Source organism: Pan troglodytes, chromosome 1, assembly GCF_028858775.2.
Source record: "Pan troglodytes isolate AG18354 chromosome 1, NHGRI_mPanTro3-v2.0_pri, whole genome shotgun sequence".
Taxonomy (NCBI): domain Eukaryota; kingdom Metazoa; phylum Chordata; class Mammalia; order Primates; family Hominidae; genus Pan; species Pan troglodytes.
Genome location: NC_072398.2, coordinates 118,671,233 through 118,689,525, shown reverse-complemented (window position 1 = coordinate 118,689,525; position 18,293 = coordinate 118,671,233). Strand labels below are relative to the sequence as shown.

General features: G+C 50.4%; 1 protein-coding gene across 2 annotated transcripts in view; it reads left to right on the top strand.

Annotated features, from left to right (window-relative positions):
* WNT2B (Wnt family member 2B) overlaps positions 1–16,787 on the top strand; it is a 30,245-nt gene extending 13,458 nt beyond the window's left edge. Inside the window, exons 1-5 of one of the 2 annotated variants that reach the window (XM_016925648.4) lie at positions 4,321–4,927; positions 10,368–10,588; positions 11,633–11,910; positions 12,614–12,878; positions 15,778–16,787. In XM_016925648.4, coding sequence (XP_016781137.1) covers positions 4,746–4,927; positions 10,368–10,588; positions 11,633–11,910; positions 12,614–12,878; positions 15,778–16,007 — 1,176 coding nt within the window. In that variant the 5' untranslated portion in view covers positions 4,321–4,745 and the 3' untranslated portion in view covers positions 16,008–16,787. Of the gene's footprint in view, positions 1–4,320; positions 4,928–10,367; positions 10,589–11,632; positions 11,911–12,613; positions 12,879–15,777 lie in introns of those variants that run through there. The other variant, XM_054668811.2, reaches the window with a different exon arrangement.
* The last annotated feature ends 1,506 nt before the right edge of the window (positions 16,788–18,293 follow it).

Here is an 18,293-nt window from a genome sequence, read left to right as displayed (position 1 = left end):
GTACAAAGCGTGGATCCCCACTCTTTTCCCCCCTTAACAGCTCCTGGGTTCTTCCCAAGCTTCCTTTACTTCCCCAGACACCTGCATGGGGTGGCAGGGCAAGAGGTGAGGCATTAGTTACCTGTGTGAACCTGGACCTATTTCAAATAAGACCTGCCTCGGTTTGCAAAGAAATCTCAGGAAAGGCGTCTCAGGGCCTCTTGTGCAAGCAGCAGGCTCAGGAATTCCTTGACTCCCATCCAAACCTCCCCCCAGCCCCTTCTTGGCCTTTCTCTCTGCTCATTACCATCCACACCACCTCCCACCCACCGGGAAAAAGAGAAGGTCATCGCCAAAGGGGCCCAGGGAAGGGGAGCCTTCTGGAGGATAGAGCAGGGCGGGGTAAGAGCTGTTTACCCACACCCCAGCTCCCCTTAGCTCATCTCCCCTCCCATCCAAGGGCCAGCAAAAATTCAAAATCATTCAGCCACGCATAGCTGAGAACAGAGTGAAGAGAAATCTTAACTCTGTCCCACCAGAGAGCAGAGCATAAGGTGACATCAAGGGTGAGAGTGGACCCTTCTTCTTTGGGCACCCACTTTTGAGAGGACAGGAGGAGGCTCTAGTGCCACTATGGGGAAGAGGGTGGACCTGACTCTGCTGGCTGGGTGGAAGCTGTCCTGCTGGAGGCCCCAGGTAATCTGGCAGCTTTCAGGGGACCTGGGATTCTTCCTCAGGTCTCTACTGATACTGTTCACTATGTCTGCAGCATGCACCCTTGAACTTCAGCAGAGCCTAGTGTGCCACCCACAGACGGTTTTATTATATTTCCATGAAAATGCCTTGGGAGTAATGCCTTTTGCTCCTTGTTATTTAGGATACCCTGGCCAGTGTTGGGCACACAGCAGGTGCTCAGTAAGTGCTGACTTGACTCCATGCAGGGTTCTACAGACCAGAACTTAACTCTGAGATCAGTGACTCCTCCCTCTGGCTCCCAGAACTGAGAGTGAGAGTGTGGAATAAAATGAAGATGCAGGTCAGGAGCTAGCTTGAGCCTCTGGCCTTGACCCTCTGCCTGGCAGCCCCACAACAGGCCTTTGCGTGAGGAGCTGAGCTCTCCAGTAGTGTCTAGGACCTTGAGACTGGAAGTTTATTTTGAGATTTGAAGCTCCAAAGAGGCAGATCCCAGAAAACCTCTTCTCTGGCTCCATATTTGTTCTCTAGTTAAGTGGTTGAGTGCAGCTCTTGCAGTCAGCTGGCTTCTGCAGCCTGGGATTCCTCCCGGGGAACTGGGGACTCAGAGGAGAGGGGACAAAGAAGCAGAAGGAGTCAAGCCTCATCCTAGGTTGTCCACTCTGGGGGCAGAGGTGACTTGTAAACCTTAGAGAGAAGTCTAGTCCCCTCACCCACTTCCTTCCCTCTCAGAGCTGCTGATGTTTCTGGCTGCACCCCCCTCACCCCTCCCTTCAGCTCAGAAACATGCTTTAAAATTTTTTTTAATTTCTATTTATTTATTTTGAGACAGGGTCTCACTCTGTTGCCCAGGCTGGGTGCAGTGGTGCATTCATGCCTCATTGCAGCCTTGACTTCCTGGGCGTAAACAATCCTGTTGCCTCAGCCTCTCAAGTAGCTGGGACCACAGGTGTGCATGACCACACCTGGCTAATTTAAAAAATTTTTTGGGTCTCACTGTATTGACCAGGCTAGTCTCTAACTCCTGTGCTCAAGCCATCCTCCCAACTCGGCCTCCCAATGTGCTGGGATTACAGGCGTAAGCCACCAAGCCTGGGCCTCAAAAACATGCTTTAATACTTGAGCATCTATGTTGTGCCAAGACACAGTCCCACTTGACTGTAAAGACAGCTCAGGCCAAAGAAGGGGCCTCAGAAGTGATTTGGGGGCCCATGTGGGCGAGTCCACTCTAGGTTAGGGCTGATGTGATCATCTTCAGCCAACTTTCCCCCTCCCTGCGCTTTCCACCAACCCCAGGCCCTGTGTAGAAATAAACACAGGGCCAGAGTCACACCCAGGTCTAAACACACAGGGGAGTCTGGGAGAGGCTGCTGGAGCTCCAAGACTGCCCTGTGTAGGGATGGGGCCGGGTTGGGAGGAGGTAAAAGAGTGGTCCAAGGAAAGAGGCCCAGCCAAGAAGGAGCCTGGGCTCATTCCTCTCCCACCTGCCCCTCTCAGGAAAACTAAGCACAGAGTCTGTGCCTTTCTAAGGAAATAGCCAGGCCAACTGGAGCCCACCCGACAAAAAGAAAGGGAGAGAAGGGGAAGAAAATAAGTTAGCTTGTTGGCCACAGAGGATATGGTCCCAGTTTCTGTGCCAGGAAGTCGGCCCTGAGAAGTGTCTGTATTCAGTCCTCTCCAACTCCCAACCAACTCCAGCCCAGCCCCCACTTTCCACCCAAGTGGGGAGCACTGCCTCCCATTCATGACTTGGAGCACCTCAGGGACTCATCTGAATTCTCTTCCTCCACGGGCTCCGCTCCAGCTGGATGGCCTTCTCGATAACCCTCGTACACCAGCCCACTCCTGCCTTTGGGTCCCTGTACGGGCTCTGCCCTCGGCTTAGGATGCTCTTCACCAGGAAGCTGCCTGGTTTGATTCCTTGCCTCCTTCAAATCTCTGCTTGCATGTCACCTTAATGAGGCCTACCCTGATCATCCTAGTTGCAACTGTAACCATCCCCTTGACTGTGCTCTCTTTACCACTGCACTTACTACTTTCTAACATACTCTGTTTTACTTCTGATGTTTATTGTTTATGGTCTATCCTCCTGCAATAGAAGGCAAACTCCATGAGGGCATAGATTGTTAACCAATGGGTCCCTAGTGCCTAGCACAGTCCTGGCATGTGGTAGGAAATAAGTATTTGTTGAATTAATGAATGCAGTCAGCACCTTACCACAGAAAGTGGGGGTAAAGGAGTGTCACTCTAGGTTGGGGACAGGAGGGAAGTGCTTGCAGCCCCTTCCCACTCTGCCCGCCTGGCCGTCACCCACAGAAGTTGGGGCTGCGGAGTGAGGGGCGCTAGGACCCGGAGGCGGTGGGGAGAGAGGTTAAAGTTTCCTCTGAAACCTTCTCCACTATCTCTGTCTCTGAGATGTCTGCAGCCAGCTGCACCCCATCTGCTTACACTCGGGAGGCACCTCTAACGCCACCACCGCCCCCCACCCCCAACCAAAGACTGACAGTGAATTTGGAGTTGGGGGCATCGGCAGTTACTAGTAAGTTGTTTACCCCAGGACTTTAAAATCATATGAGGAGGCAGGAAAGACACCTGCGAGGTGGGAGAAACTGAGGCTAAAGAAGCGACTGGAGCCAGATCCCAGGTGAACTCTGAACTCTCGAAGTTAAGCCCAGGATTTTAAAAAGAATTTTACTTTTGACGGAGGGCCACAGTGCCCGCAGGGCCTGTACCTGCTATCCTGGGAGGTTTAAGGGTTGGGGTGGTGGGGAGAGGAGAGTCTCTTTCGGCAGACTGCACCTCCCCACCCCTTCCCTATTTACCACGCCCCCAGGCGCTGTGCGGGCGGAGGGAGGGTGAAGGAGCAGTGGGGAGGAGGCAGGGTGAGAAGGCGAAGGAGGGAAAAAGCTCCAGGGCTTCCACTCTCTCGGCAGGACCCCCACCCTGGCCTCTGGTGCGGGAAAACCTCCCAGCTGTTTCTGATTCTTTCATACTCTCAGCCCCGCCCGAGAGGGTGGAGGACCGAGGCACAGAGGGGGAGCGGGGAGAGACTGAGCTCCGCTGAGCCCAGGAGTAAGGGGCGGGGAGTCCGCAGGTGCCCCCTTAGCGTCGGCAGTCGATTCCCGGTCCGTAAAGAAAAGCACCCGGGCCGGGCAGGCCGGGCAAGCAGGAGCCAGGTCTAAACGTGATGCATTGGGGGTGGGGGGTGCAGTGGCTCAGAAGAAGCAGGGGCGATGAGCTCTAGCTGAAAGCATCCCCTGCTGGAAGCTGACTGCCCACGGCGCTCCTGTAGGCAGTGTTGAAAAGGTAGTTAAGACCTCCAACTCCCGGTGGCAGGGACTCTACCCATTTCACAGAAGCGAAAGGATGGAGGAAATGAGTGCATCCTCCGTGCTCAGCGCCGGTGTCACTGTAGGTTGGGGACAGGAGGGAAGTGCCCGCATCCCCTTCCCGCTCCGCCAGCCTGGCCGTCACCCACAGAAGTGGGGCTGCTGAGTGAAGGGCGCTAGGACCCGGTGGCGCGGTGTCGGCAGGGACTGGGCGCTTGGGGCGCAGGAGGGAGCCGCGGCGTGCCGTCGCAGCGTGCGGGAGCAGGTGGGGGTGCAGCGCGGTGGCGCGCGGGAGCCCCGAGGGGCGGAGGCGGCTGCTACACCTAGGGCGTCGCGGAGCGACCCGGGCTTGGCGCGGGCGGAGCCGCCCTAAGGGCCGCGCGTGTCCCCGGCCTCGGCCCCGCCCCGTCCCGTCCAATGAGAGCCCGCGGCCGAAGGGGCTGTCCGCACACTAGGCCCGCAGCTGCCTTCAGCGCCGCAGACCCCCTGACACCGCACCCGGTCCTCAGGCAGCGCGCCCCAGACCCCGGGTTCGGCACGCCGTCGTCGGCTTCCGGACATCGCAACTTGCGCCCCTCTCGGGGATCCTGCTCCCGGGCTCTGGACCCCAGGTGATCCTAGGTCCCCAGCCGCCGGCGAACACCATGGCCCCCCAGGGGGGTGAGGTAGGAGCAGCCTGAGTACCCCCAGAAGGTGCCCCGTCCACGCCCCTCCGGGCTGCGCGGCGGGAGTCTTCGGGGAGCTATGCTGAGACCGGGTGGTGCGGAGGAAGCTGCGCAGCTCCCGCTTCGGCGCGCCAGCGCCCCGGTCCCTGTGCCGTCGCCCGCGGCCCCCGACGGCTCCCGGGCTTCGGCCCGCCTAGGTCTTGCCTGCCTTCTGCTCCTGCTGCTGCTGACACTGCCGGCCCGCGTAGACACGTCCTGGTGGTAAGTGTGGCTCTCAGGCTGGGCGGGTGAGGCGCTTGGTAGGAGAGGCCGGAGGCGCCTGGAGGGACTGGCTGCTCACGGGACCAGGCTGTTGCTTCGACGGGTTGGAGACGATTCGGGCAGGACTGTCACTGAAATCTGAAGTCGCGGGGTGGCGGGAGGGTGAGGCGCCGCGTCTTACACGACTGGTGAGAAAGGCGCTGGGCATTCGGAGCAAGGATGCCCGGTGGTCGCGGCTCCTTAGGCCTCCATGTGCTGTACCCCCTCTATTTCAGCTCAAGCCCCTTAGGGCAGAAGCTACCTTCCGAGTTTCCCTCAGGGTGAGTTCAATGAACGAATAACCTTCCAGGGCCCGCAATAGCTTCGCCAGGGCCCCAATCGCCTAAGGTCGCCCTCTGAGAGGTGGGGAAAGGGGCAGCTCGCTAGTCTAGCCCACCCATACCACAAGAAGGCTTTGGTGAGGCAGCAGCACCCAGCCGAGGCTTAGAAATGGAATCGAGGCAAAATTTACCCCATTAACTCCCACAATTAAAACAAACAAAACGCATGGGTTTGCATTATCTAGGCATTTGTCTTCGGCCACCGTTTTGAGGATGTCACTTAGGAAACTTTGTCTCCCTCCCTTCTTCCTATTCTTTCCCATCTCCCATTTCTCCCCTCCAAGAGCCAGAGGGCTGCGGAGTCCCAAGGTACTAAGAGACCCCCTCCCCAGATTTCTTGCAGGCCCTAGACTCCAGACACTTCACAAGAGGGCAGATGAGGCAAAAAGGCATTACAGATCCACTGGATGTCTCGTGTCTGTTCTTTTTAGAATCCTCCCTGCCCCGTACTCCTTGGATGGCACTCATCACCTTCCCGTAGGAGAAGGAGCTGCTTTCCCTTCTTCCCCACCATGGGGAGAGGGCAAGGCTGGGAGAGTTGAACCTAGAAAAGACTCAGTCTTTCCTCTTCACCCCGCAATCAAACTGGCCTCTTGGACTAGGCTATTGCCCCTCTCCACCAGGCAGTGCCTCCCTTCCTTTCCTTACTCCGTTCTTCTTCCCGTGCAAGCCCCCCTCCCCGAAATGTGGTCTCTTCTCCCCTTGCACCCTGTGGCTTTTCTCCTCTTGACTTGGAATCTTGGCTGAAGGGTGAGGGGTAGCTGGCCGAGGGGCCCGCCAGCTTGGGCTGCAGATTCCTATCATTTCAAGATGCGTCTCTCCTTATCCCAACCCCCACCCCCTGTTTTCCTGTTTCAGAAAAATCTCTTTTGAATTTTTTTTTTTAAATCTCTGCAGTGTTGGGGAAGGCGAGGGAGGGGGGGTTCTGGTTGGGGGAGCAGAGAGGCCTATATCTTACATCTGGCTTGAAACATTCTTTTAGAAAGGGAAAGGGGAGAAGGGGGTTGAGGAGAAAAACCTTTCAAAGTTCTGAGTGAGATCAAAGCTACCTTTTGCCTTCATGAGCTTGGTCTGGCTGGGGACTTGGCATCTTCAGGGTCTTTGTTGAGACAACATGAAGTAACCGCTGCCCATCTTTATCTGGCTCAGACAGCAGTTTGCTTTTTGGGACTCTTGATTGCTTCTTACCAGTTTGGGATATAGTCTTGGGGACCAATTGGTGTTTGGGTGAGGAAGTGTCACTCTGGTAATTTCAGCATCCTGGCAGTGGTTCCTAAAGACCCAAATGGGGGTCTTCCTAGTCCCCATTTTGTACTCTTGACTACTCCCTCTCCCTTTTCCTTTCTCCCTCTACTACCCTCCCCTGATGTGGTTCATATTAAAGATTCTGGAAAAATTCCTGGGTGAAAGAGCTAGGGAGGGAGGGAGGGAGGTGACACACAGAGTGACTTAGCAGCCCCTGTGAAAAGGAGGAAGGCTGCAACAGGGCCAGGTTGGGAAGTGGGTACAGAGGTTGTTTCAGCCTCCTTGCTCCACACTTGTCATAGCTACAGGCCCAGATGCCTGCCTCAGTGATCACCACTTGTGGGATAAGGTGAAAAGCTACCTTCTAAAGGCAGGCTAAGCCCCCAAGCCTTTCTCTTAGGAAAAAACCAGCAAGATTGATGTTCTGTACAACCCGTGGAAGAGAAATGCCTGTTGACTCTGGTGTGTCCATGTTCCACTCTGGAGCAGAAGGCCATCATTTTCACCAGTTAATAGTTGGATTTTTCTCATAGCTTGAGATTCTTCCCCTTACTCTCTAACCACTGCCCTCCCTCTATCTATCCTAAACAGACCAAGAAATAGGGGGCTTCCGGCATGTGCTTTCCTGTTTCATTTTGCATTCTGTAGGGGGTTGGATGTAGGGAATCACAAGAACAGGATTGTATTCATAGGCTCACAAAGGGAGAGAAACACAAAGTGGTATCATATTGTTAGCATTACTTTTACCAACAGCAGTTGCTTTTAATAAGCCCTTACTGAGCTTCAGGCACTATGGCCAAACACCTTATGAGCATGATCTTTGTCAATCTGAAATAATCCAGTGAGATGGGTTCTATTATCATCCTTATTTCACAAATGAAAGTGAGGGATGCTGTGGCATTAAGAGCAGATTCATGGAGGCTAATAGTGTTATCTCTGTGTTCAAAGTTCTATATGTGCTGGGCTGAATCATGTACACTACGGGCTGTACACGAAAGGAGGAAAGAAAAAAAAAAGCAGATCCCTGGCCCGTTTGTATCTTTAACATACAAACATAAAACATCTGCAGATAGGCTGGCAACTGTTGACAAGTAAAGCTGTAATGGAAATGGGAGTTAATGGCTGGCTAGAGGGAGAAGGGAGTTGGGGATAAATCAGAACAGTTAGGTGTTTATTCAACAAATAGTGATTGCATACCTACTATGTGCCAGGCACTGTTCTCAGTACTGGGGATATTGAAGTGAACAAAACCAACAAAAATCCCTGCCTTTGTGGAGCGGTGCATCCAAACCATGTGAGGATCATGGTGAAATGCAGATTCTGTTACAGTAGGCCTTGGGTGGGGCCTGAGTGTCTGCATTTCTAACGAATCCCCACATGATACAGATACTGCTGTTCTGGGGACCACACTTTGAGTAGCAAGGGGCTAGAGTAGTGTATGCCTCACTTTGTCAAATGAAGGGATGTGAATTGGCCAAAAGCAGGTGAAGAGAAGCATTCTGGGGCAGGAAGCTGGGAAGGAAGTGAAGAACTTCCAGAAGGGAAAAACAAAGCTAGAGTCAGGGCATCTAACACTCTACCAGACCGTGAGGTGGGAGATGCCTTAAATATCTTTGTGTCCCTGACATCTGAGCTCAGTGCTTGGCACATGGTAGACATTTTGCAGGCATGTGTTGAACTGAGAGGAAGATGTGGTTAGCCTCAGGCTCAGCTTTATTGGAGGCTCCCTACACTAACTACAAGGGGCTGACTACTGGAGAGCAAGCAAGCGCCATGCTCTGTGGAGTCTTGAAGCCATTACTTAGTGGAGTAAGGGTGGTAATAGAGACATTTAATTATCTTCCCATCTTAGATACTGAACAGATGTTCCCACACTCAGTGAGGATGTAATAAAAAGGACCTATGTGGGCTGCAGCAGAATGGATTTAAGTCAGACCACAAGAAGGACTTGTTGCCCAAGTTTGGCCTGCCCCACTCCAGACTGTCTCACGAGGGCTGGGTTATTGGTCTCTCATTCCCATCCAACCCTCCTCACCCAAGCCCCATTAAAAAAAAAAAAAAAAAAAAAAAAAAAAAAAACACACCCATTGCCTACAGCAGTACTTGGGCTGAACTAGGGAAGCTGAACGGTGGTGAGACAGGGACAAGCTCCAACTCCAACGGTCTTGATTCTCCAAACAAAGCACCACAGCAGTGGGTGTAACTCTGGGCTGTGCGTCAGGCAGCCTTTCCGGCCTGGCCCTGTCTGGGGTGTTTATTTTGTTTGTTCCTGGAAGCTGTTGCCCTGATGGACAGTGCTGGGGACGCTGATTCCATGGGATTTGTTAGGGGAGGGCCAGCCCTCTCACCCCTTCCCTGGGACAGATGGGCCCCATCAGCCCTGCTGAGTTCCCGAAGAGGCAAGCATCAGCCCTCCTTGTGTTTGTTTGAGTTGGTGTCACCAGTGGTGATCCAGTCTGTGGGTGAGGGCCGGCTGTGGGAATGCAGGGGGGTGGTGGGAGGGGACACAGAGCCCAGGGCAGTCTAGCTTTTCCCCTCCCCACACCAGCTGCCCTCCCTTCTCCTCACCCACTTCTAGGCCCATTTTGGGGCCGTTCCCAAACCACAGGCTCATTCATAGCTCGAACCAAGTCTTTTCTGTCTGCGGTAGCAATTGCTCTCCATGGCCCCACCTGTTCAAAACAGGGGAGGGAGGGCAGCCCTTTGATGCGTTGTGGACAGGAGAATAGAAAGTTCCCAGCAAATCAAGGAAGGTGCTATGGGGTTAAAGGGAGAGAAAGAGAATGACAAGTGGAGCTGGGCTGTTGAGCTGGAGGAAGTGGGTGAATGGGTCAGATCTCATTTGGTGGCCTCTTGGGGAAGAAGGGTGATATACTCCTGTTTTCTCTCTGAAATATTCTTCCTGAGGCTTGTGGTGGGATCCAGGGTTAAAACTGAGTGAAGAGAAAATATTGCCTTGAGAAACAATAATGACTCTGGCAACCCACCTATTCTTTAGTAGCCCATCTCAATTGACCTTCTTTTAATTGTTCATATTGGACAGACTGGAGACTGCAGTGTGGGGAGAGTCATCCTCTTACTTATCTTGGCCTTTGGCTTCCCACTGCAGACAGCCCGTGCAGGTCCATCCAGGATGGGGAAGATGGTTTTAAAAGGTTCATTAGTTAAGAAAGGCCCTGGGGCCTGGAAATAAAGGGTTTGAGGAGGAGAGTAGAGGGTGGGATCTTCCTCCCCGGACCTCACGATTGGGAATGAGGATTTTTTTTAGCTACACGGGTCTGACTAGAGCTGTAAACGTTACTCAGATTGCTCACTATGTCTCTTCCCATGAGCCCCTCCCTGTCACCATCCCCCTGCTGTCAAACCATATCTTCGTGGACCAGCCATGCAGGACATCCCTCTTAATGGGAGCATAAGAGTGTTGTCTCAGACCCTTATTTTGTTAGTTTATGTTTCCATGAAGCTCTTAATGTTTATTAAATAAACAGACAATGAGTTTGTGTGACATGCCCACAGCTTCTGTGTATGTGACACATGCCTAGCCTGTGTTCTGGGAGTGTATGTCACTTTGGCCTTTGGCTGGGGAACTGGTGATGGTGGGAGGCCACTCAATTACTGTCTCTGCAACTGTATAACTATTAATACTTCTTCAGAACTGTGGGAAATGGTTCTACTCATCAGCTTTATGGAATTTGGGTTAGGGAGAGGGGACAGAATCTCTTCAAGGTCTGGATGCTAAACGTACCCCTTCCTTATTCCCTCCCAATGCAGAAAAAGGGCTGGGATGTTCTGACAGGGCCATCTCTGCCTTGCAGGTACATTGGGGCACTGGGGGCACGAGTGATCTGTGACAATATCCCTGGTTTGGTGAGCCGGCAGCGGCAGCTGTGCCAGCGTTACCCAGACATCATGCGTTCAGTGGGCGAGGGTGCCCGAGAATGGATCCGAGAGTGTCAGCACCAATTCCGCCACCACCGCTGGAACTGTACCACCCTGGACCGGGACCACACCGTCTTTGGCCGTGTCATGCTCAGAAGTAAGAGCCTCTTCCATCCTGTGTCAGCTCCTTCCCTTTCTGTGCTGGGGGTGGTGAGTGGGAAGAGTAGGCAAGATCTCCCCTCTCCTCTCCCACACACTGTTTCATAATCAGAGAAAGAACTGTGGGCAGAGCCCAGGACATAATTGGGAACAGACTCTTAGCACCTTAGATTTGTAGACAGGGGCTCCTCTAAATCTTAGTGCTCTGGGACAAGACCAAGGTAAAGCATTCCCTAGAACCTCCATCTTTCTCCCTCATTTTCCTTGTCCTCCCCAATCCCCAGCTTGGGAGGCTACCATGTACTGTAAGGCTGAGGTGTATGATAGGCCCTCTGTTCTTAACACCACCATCACTATCGTCACCCCAACACTCCCAACACTACAGTAATGGGAACAAAAGATAAACAGAAAGGTGATATGTAAATATTTGGAGAGTCAGTGGCTTGGCCTCAGCTCAGCAAAAAAGCTAAATAGAGCTAGAGAGTAAACTAGGAGAAAGGGAACAAGATGGGAATCTGGAGGTGTCAGGCATACGGGGCGATAATTCATCAGTCTCCAAGAGCAGGGAGGGAGAGCAAGCAGGCAAGGGAAGGTAGCATGGATCTCTAAACAGGCTGACCCCTGGGCTGGGGTCTCCATTGTGGGGGAACTGTCCAGCAGAGTGGGCCTGAAAAGGCCTGGAATGTGGACTAAGGCAGGCTTAGCTGACCCAGTGCTGGCACTCAGTGGGAGGGGATGATTCACCAGGAGACTTTTCAATGGATGGACACAGGGAATTTGGCAGGAAACAAGAGTATAGGTCAGCTCAAAAGGTCAGATATACAAAGAAGTGGATAGAGAGTAGTGAGGGCTGAGGGGAAGAGGTCAGATACTCTGGGGAATGCTCTTGGAAATGAAAGGCACCTTGAATAAAGGGGGTGTAGGGGTGACTCTGGGAAAGAAAATTAGGGAAGAGGTTTCAGAGTCAGAGGTTGTATGGGCTGAAGAAGGAGACAGACATGGGCCTCTTTCCTGAAGCACACCTCTACAATTCTCTCTCTAGGTAGCCGAGAGGCAGCTTTTGTATATGCCATCTCATCAGCAGGGGTAGTCCACGCTATTACTCGTGCCTGTAGCCAGGGTGAACTGAGTGTGTGCAGCTGTGACCCCTACACCCGTGGCCGACACCATGACCAGCGTGGGGACTTTGACTGGGGTGGCTGCAGTGACAACATCCACTACGGTGTCCGTTTTGCCAAGGCCTTCGTGGATGCCAAGGAGAAGAGGCTTAAGGATGCCCGGGCCCTCATGAACTTACATAATAACCGCTGTGGTCGCACGGTCAGTACTCATGTCTGTGTAAGTACACTCATATTTGCTGGGGGTGACCAGTGTGTGTGACCATGGACTAAATAAATGTGAAGGCGGAAGAGCTGAAGGCTTCTGGGTCACTTCCAAAAGCCCCAACATCCTGGGACAGGAGCACTAAATGCAAGGGAGCTTAGGAATGCCTAGGGTCAACCAGGTGCGTGAAGAGTCTTCACATAGGTGGAAAGTAGGAAAAGGTGGAGAAAAGAAGTAACTTTTTAAGAAGGAAAAGAACTGCCTTCATAAAGACTGAGAGGATAAGAGGTTGTTCTAGTCAGTTCCCTGGTATTTGAACATCTTCTATGTGCCTAGTACTATGCTGGAAAATGGCACACCACTAAAGTAGAAGGCATGGTACCTGGCACTCTAAAACGTGAAAAGTAGAGGATGTGCAAGCACACTGTCATCGTGAACAGAATCCTGTGGCTCTACAGTTCAGTGGGCTGTCATGAAAAGGAAAGCACTGTTGGTTCAGGCAGATTTCCTGGAAAAAGAGTTTCTTGAACTTGATCAGGAAGAATGGGTGGGATCTGATGTGGGAGAGAACTGAGAGCTCAATCGGCCAGCCAGGGCCAGGTCCAGCCTATCTCAGAGCACTCATCCTTTTGGACCTAGGGATGACTAAAATGTGTCCTGACCAGCTACCTCTCCCTTAACTGCCTTCCCCCTCCCCCAGGCTGTGCGGCGGTTTCTGAAGCTGGAGTGTAAGTGCCATGGCGTGAGTGGTTCCTGTACTCTGCGCACCTGCTGGCGTGCACTCTCAGATTTCCGCCGCACAGGTGATTACCTGCGGCGGCGCTATGATGGGGCTGTGCAGGTGATGGCCACCCAAGATGGTGCCAACTTCACCGCAGCCCGCCAAGGCTATCGCCGTGCCACCCGGACTGATCTTGTCTACTTTGACAACTCTCCAGATTACTGTGTCTTGGACAAGGCTGCAGGTGAGTAAGGAAGGCAGGCAAGGACATGCAGTCCCAGTTCTTAGTGCAGGCACCCCTGGTTAATCATGGTCTGTTCAGTCTCAGGAGTTAGGGAAGGGGGTGCTGTGGGAGGAGGCAGTTTCCTCTCCACATGAACACCTCGTCATGAGATTGTTGCAGTCCACCAGGCCCAGTGCTGCCCAAGTAGAGAGGAGGTCACTCAGCTCCTTGAGGCCTGAGGTCATGCATCGCTCCTTTGTATCCCAGCATCTGGGATACAGTAGGCATTATTCAGGGTATGTTTAACTTAGTTACCTGTTTTCAGTTTTAAGCAATATGTGGGCTGCACAGAAACATAAGATGCAGCCCTAAGCCTTTGGCTCTTTGCAATCTACTTAAAGAAATGAGACATAATGGGTAGACAAATGCAAAGAGAGATGGAGAAATCAATAAAGTTTATTTGAAAATGTAGGGAAAAAAAAGAAACTAGAATTTAAGCTGCTCCTTGAAGCGTAGGGAGTATCTGGATAGCTTGAGAGACGAGTGGGCAATTTCTTATCAGAGAGTAGTAGGTGGGAAAGCACATGATCTGTCCCAGGGACAGAGAACAGACCAATCTGCTGGGTAAAGGTTCTCTCTAAGGGAGATTAAAGCTAGAAAGATGTCCTTGAAAGGCTTTATCCAGTGCGCTGCCATTGAAGATTCTGAAACAGCTGAAAAAGAAACGAAGAAGAGATCCCTACCAAAGGCATGTAAAGCAGCAAATGGTTGTTTTTCAGTCTGTTCGAGGTATTTGTGGTGGGATTCTTGGAGGTGCTGGAAGTTGATATGGTTTTTCCCCAAGGGAATGAAAGTTACCATCCTGGCTCACATTTCTGGTTCAGATAGGTTAAACTAGGAACATGCAATGCAGCAGAACTCTTCTCCTCTGGTTATTGCCGTGGGGCTCCCAGGCTCTTTTCTACAGGCTCAGCGTCAGGACTTGGGTGAAGTGGAGCCAAAAAACCTCAGCTATCTTTGGTACTGTTTGTTTTCACCCATCACTGTCATTCTTGGAAGAGTCAAGTGGCTTAGAGTAAAACTGGGCACAGAAAAAGCGTGGGGCTCTACCCAATTAATGAAGAAAGTAGTCTGTATACTTTGTAGGGTGCTAGAAGAAAAAAACTTGGAGCCCTTCTGATTTTCCTAGTGATTTCCTGCCACTAAGTATACTTTCCTCCCACTTGGTCTAATTCAGAGGGTCACTCTCTGGATACCTAGAAATAATTCCATAACATCTGAGGTGTAAACCTATACTACCATACTGAAAATACACCTTTAGGGAAGGAACTTTGGAGTTAGGAGGGAGGATAAGTCAAATGTGTGTTGGTTTTTCTCAGAGGCATAAAATTAGGCCTCCTAAAACCCAAAGTGGGCCCTGGAATTCAAAGAATATAAGTCATCCCAGAAAGAATATGGAGCCAGGAATTCCCTCCAAAGCAATAGAGTCCAATTGAACTTTCTGTGATGATAGAAATGTTTTCCTATCTGTGTTGTCCAATACAGTAGCAACTAGCCACATGTGATTACTGAGTACTTGGAATATAACTAGTGTGACTGAGGAGCTAAATTTTTTAGTTTAATTTTCATTAATTTAGATGTAAAAGACCATATGCGACTAGTGGCTGCTACCCTGGACAGCACAGCTCCACAGTGTAGAAGGGGTTTTTGGTGCCCAAGAGGACTTAAGACCCAGCCCTTGGAGTTAGGAGACTAACATATACAGTAGACCTAGTCAGTCCACATTCCAGACCAGTGGTCTCCTAACATTCTGGATCCTTTACTTCTATCATTAAAACAATTTGAGCATATATCTCCATTATATGTATATTTATTTATACCTGTGTTCCACTATATGAATATGTATATTATAAAACGTAAATATTTTAAATTGATGAGATAAAAAAACATAGAAGTTCTAGCATTTTCCTCCCCTATCCCAGTGACATTTGGAGACTAATTCTGTAGAAATCAGTTAATCTATTCCCCGTTTTGAACCTAGGCTAGTCAGTTTCCCATCTCTGGATTCTTATTAACCATGGAAAAGCTTGGAGTAGATGCTCTCATGGGCCCAACTCATCCAAAAGTCTATTGATTTTATGATCTGTTGGCAGGATCTCTTTTGCTAAAATCAGTCAGAATGAGGTTCTAAGCATTCCCTATGCATGGGGAAAACATGATCCCTATCCTAGAGTTTCCACTGTAAGGGGAAGGGATAATGCTTAGGGATAATAGCAATAATAATAATGCAAGGGATATTACTTAGGAATTCCTTAGGAATATGCCTCCAGCCAGTCATGGTAATCAGTTCACCTCTTCAGATGAACAGAGATTATATCTAACAATCTATTATTGTGCTTATTTTCATATGAGAAACTAAGCTAATGTTTCATTTTGACTAAATCACACAACTAAGAGTGGTAGAACTGGGATTTGAATCCAGACAAGATGATGTCAGAGCCCATGCTTCTTTTTTTTTTTTTTTTTTTTTTTTGGAGACAGAGTTTCACTGTCACCCAGGCTAGAGTGCAGTGGTGCAATCTTGGCTCACTGCAGCCTCGACCTCCCAGCCTCGTGTTACTTTCACCTCAGCCTCCTGAGTAGCTAGGACTACAGGCTCATGCCCATGGCACCTGGCTAATTTTTTAAGTTTTTGTAGAGACAGGGCTTGCTATGTTTCCCAGGCTGGTCTTGAATTCCTGGACTCAAGGATTCCTTCTGCCTTGGCCTTCCAAAATGCTGGGATGATAGGCATGAGTGAGCCACTGTGCCCAGCCCAAAAAAGCGATTCTTTTTATCTTCCTTCTGAGAATGTGGTTAAGGGTATCCAGGGCAGCTGAAGAGATAACTTTGTTCTCACTCCCTCTCTTCCCCAACCCAGGTTCCCTAGGCACTGCAGGCCGTGTCTGCAGCAAGACATCAAAAGGAACAGACGGTTGTGAAATCATGTGCTGTGGCCGAGGGTACGACACAACTCGAGTCACCCGTGTTACCCAGTGTGAGTGCAAATTCCACTGGTGCTGTGCTGTACGGTGCAAGGAATGCAGAAATACTGTGGACGTCCATACTTGCAAGGCCCCCAAGAAGGCAGAGTGGCTGGACCAGACCTGAACACACAGATACCTCACTCATCCCTCCAATTCAAGCCTCTCAACTCAAAAGCACAAGATCCTTGCATGCACACCTTCCTCCACCCTCCACCCTGGGCTGCCTACCGCTTCTATTTAAGGATGTAGAGAGTAATCCATAGGGACCATGGTGTCCTGGCTGGTTCCTTAGCCCTGGGAAGGAGTTGTCAGGGGATATAAGAAACTGAGCAAGCTCCCTGATTTCCCGCTCTGGAGATTTGAAGGGAGAGTAGAAGAGATAGGGGGTCTTTAGAGTGAAATGAGTTGCACTAAAGTACGTAGTTGAGGCTCCTTTTTTCTTTCCTTTGCACCAGCTTCCCGATACTTCTTGGTGTGCAAGAGGAAGGGTACCTATAGAGAGCTTCTTTTTGTTTCTACCTGGCCAAAGTTAGATGGGACAAAGATGAATGGCATGTCCCTTCTCTGAAGTCAGTTTGAGCAGAACTACCTGGTACCCCGAAAGAAAATCTTAGGCTACCACATTCTATTATTGAGAGCCTGAGATGTTAGCCATAGTGGACAAGGTTCCATTCACATGCTCATGTGTTTATAAACTGTGTTTTGTAGAAGAAAAAGAATCATAACAATACAAACACACATTCATTCTCTCTTTTTCTCTCTACCACTCTCAACCTGTATTGGACAGCACTGCCTCTTTTGCTTACTTGCTGCCTGTTCAAACTGAGGTGGAATGCAGTGGTTCCCATGCTTAACAAATCATTAAAACACCCTAGAACCCTCCTAGGATAGATTAATGTAGTAAGTCTGGCCAGGCCTTGTGTTGCCTTTTTTTTTTTTTTCTTTTCTTTTCTTCTCTTCCCATGCACTATTCTGGAGGTTTGCCAGGTTTGGGGAGACACGGAGTAAAAGAAAGATGGGCAACTCATGGATGGTGGGAGAGCAGGTAAGCAGGTCTGATCTCAAGGGCCCACATGAGGCATCAGTATATATTAGGCAGGTAGGGATCTCTGGCTTTGGTAATTCTTTATGAGAGGATCCTAGCCTTTGAAGCTGGGAGCAGGAGTCAGTGGCTACAGTGGGAAGGAGTACTGCAGGTTGGGGCCAAAGTGATACACAGCTTAGAAGGCAGCCTTCCTCCACTTACTCAACAAATCTTTATTTAGTGACTCTCCAAGTCCTAGTGATTATTATTATTGTTCACTCCACATTTGGCTTAATGGGTAATGCTATTACCCATTGCCTAACTAGGTTTGCAATAGTGGAATCTCCAGAGATAGCAGGCTTAGTAAGCTGGAGGTAGGACATGAAGTCCCCCAAAACTTGATGTCCTATTTTTATGTGAGTTGGACAGTGGTTATCTTTTGCCTGTTGATATCTTAAAGCAGCAGAGTGGTATAGAAATTTGCGGTTACGACAGAGCCAGGTTAAAAATCACAGCTGTGCCATTTGCTTTTGATATTTTGAGCAAGGTAGCTAAATTTTCTGAGCTTCTATTTTCTCATCTGTAAAATGAGGATACGTACCTGTTCTTTTTTTTCTTTCTTTTTATTTCTTTTAGAGATAGGGTCTCGCTTTGTTGCCCAGGCTGGAGTGCACTGGCATGATCATGGCTCACTGCAGCCTCAAATTCCCAGGCTCAAGCAATCCTCCCACCTCAGCCTCCCCATTAGCTGGGACTACAGGGCCATGCCATCATGCCCAGCTAATTTAAACATAGTTTTCAGAGATGGAGCTCACTATGTTGCCCAGGCTGGTCTTGAATTCTTGGTCTCAAGCAATCCTCCCACTGCAGCCTTCCAAAGTGCTGGGCATACAAGCGCAAGCCACTGTGCCCAGCTGTCAGACGCTGAGTTTTAATTATGCACCAAACTCCAGCCCGCAGATCCTCTTCACCAAAGCCCCTGGCTGGTCTAGCCCATCATGACTTCTCTAGGAACAGTCCTTCTTTAGGACTATAAAGTATTAACAAAAGTCTGTAGATTAAGGAGCCTGCATAAAGAATTCTGGATACAGGCCCCTGTCTTTCCAAAGTTCCTCTCCAATATCCCTTGGGGTCCTCATATGTTTTTGAAGCAGCTTCACTCTGCACAGGCAGCAGGAGGTTGGGGGAGCCATAGCTCTGGGCCACGGGGGCAGATTTATTTGGATGATAGGACTAATATTTGTGTAACCTGCTGAGACCTGTGTGGGAGAGTTTAGGGTGGTTTTTCTTTTGGTGAGGGGATTTGCTCTGGTTTCACATCCATTAACACAAAACATGAGCTAGTCAGGGCCCTTGTGGTCTGCGGTAAGGGGATGCCTGTGGAGA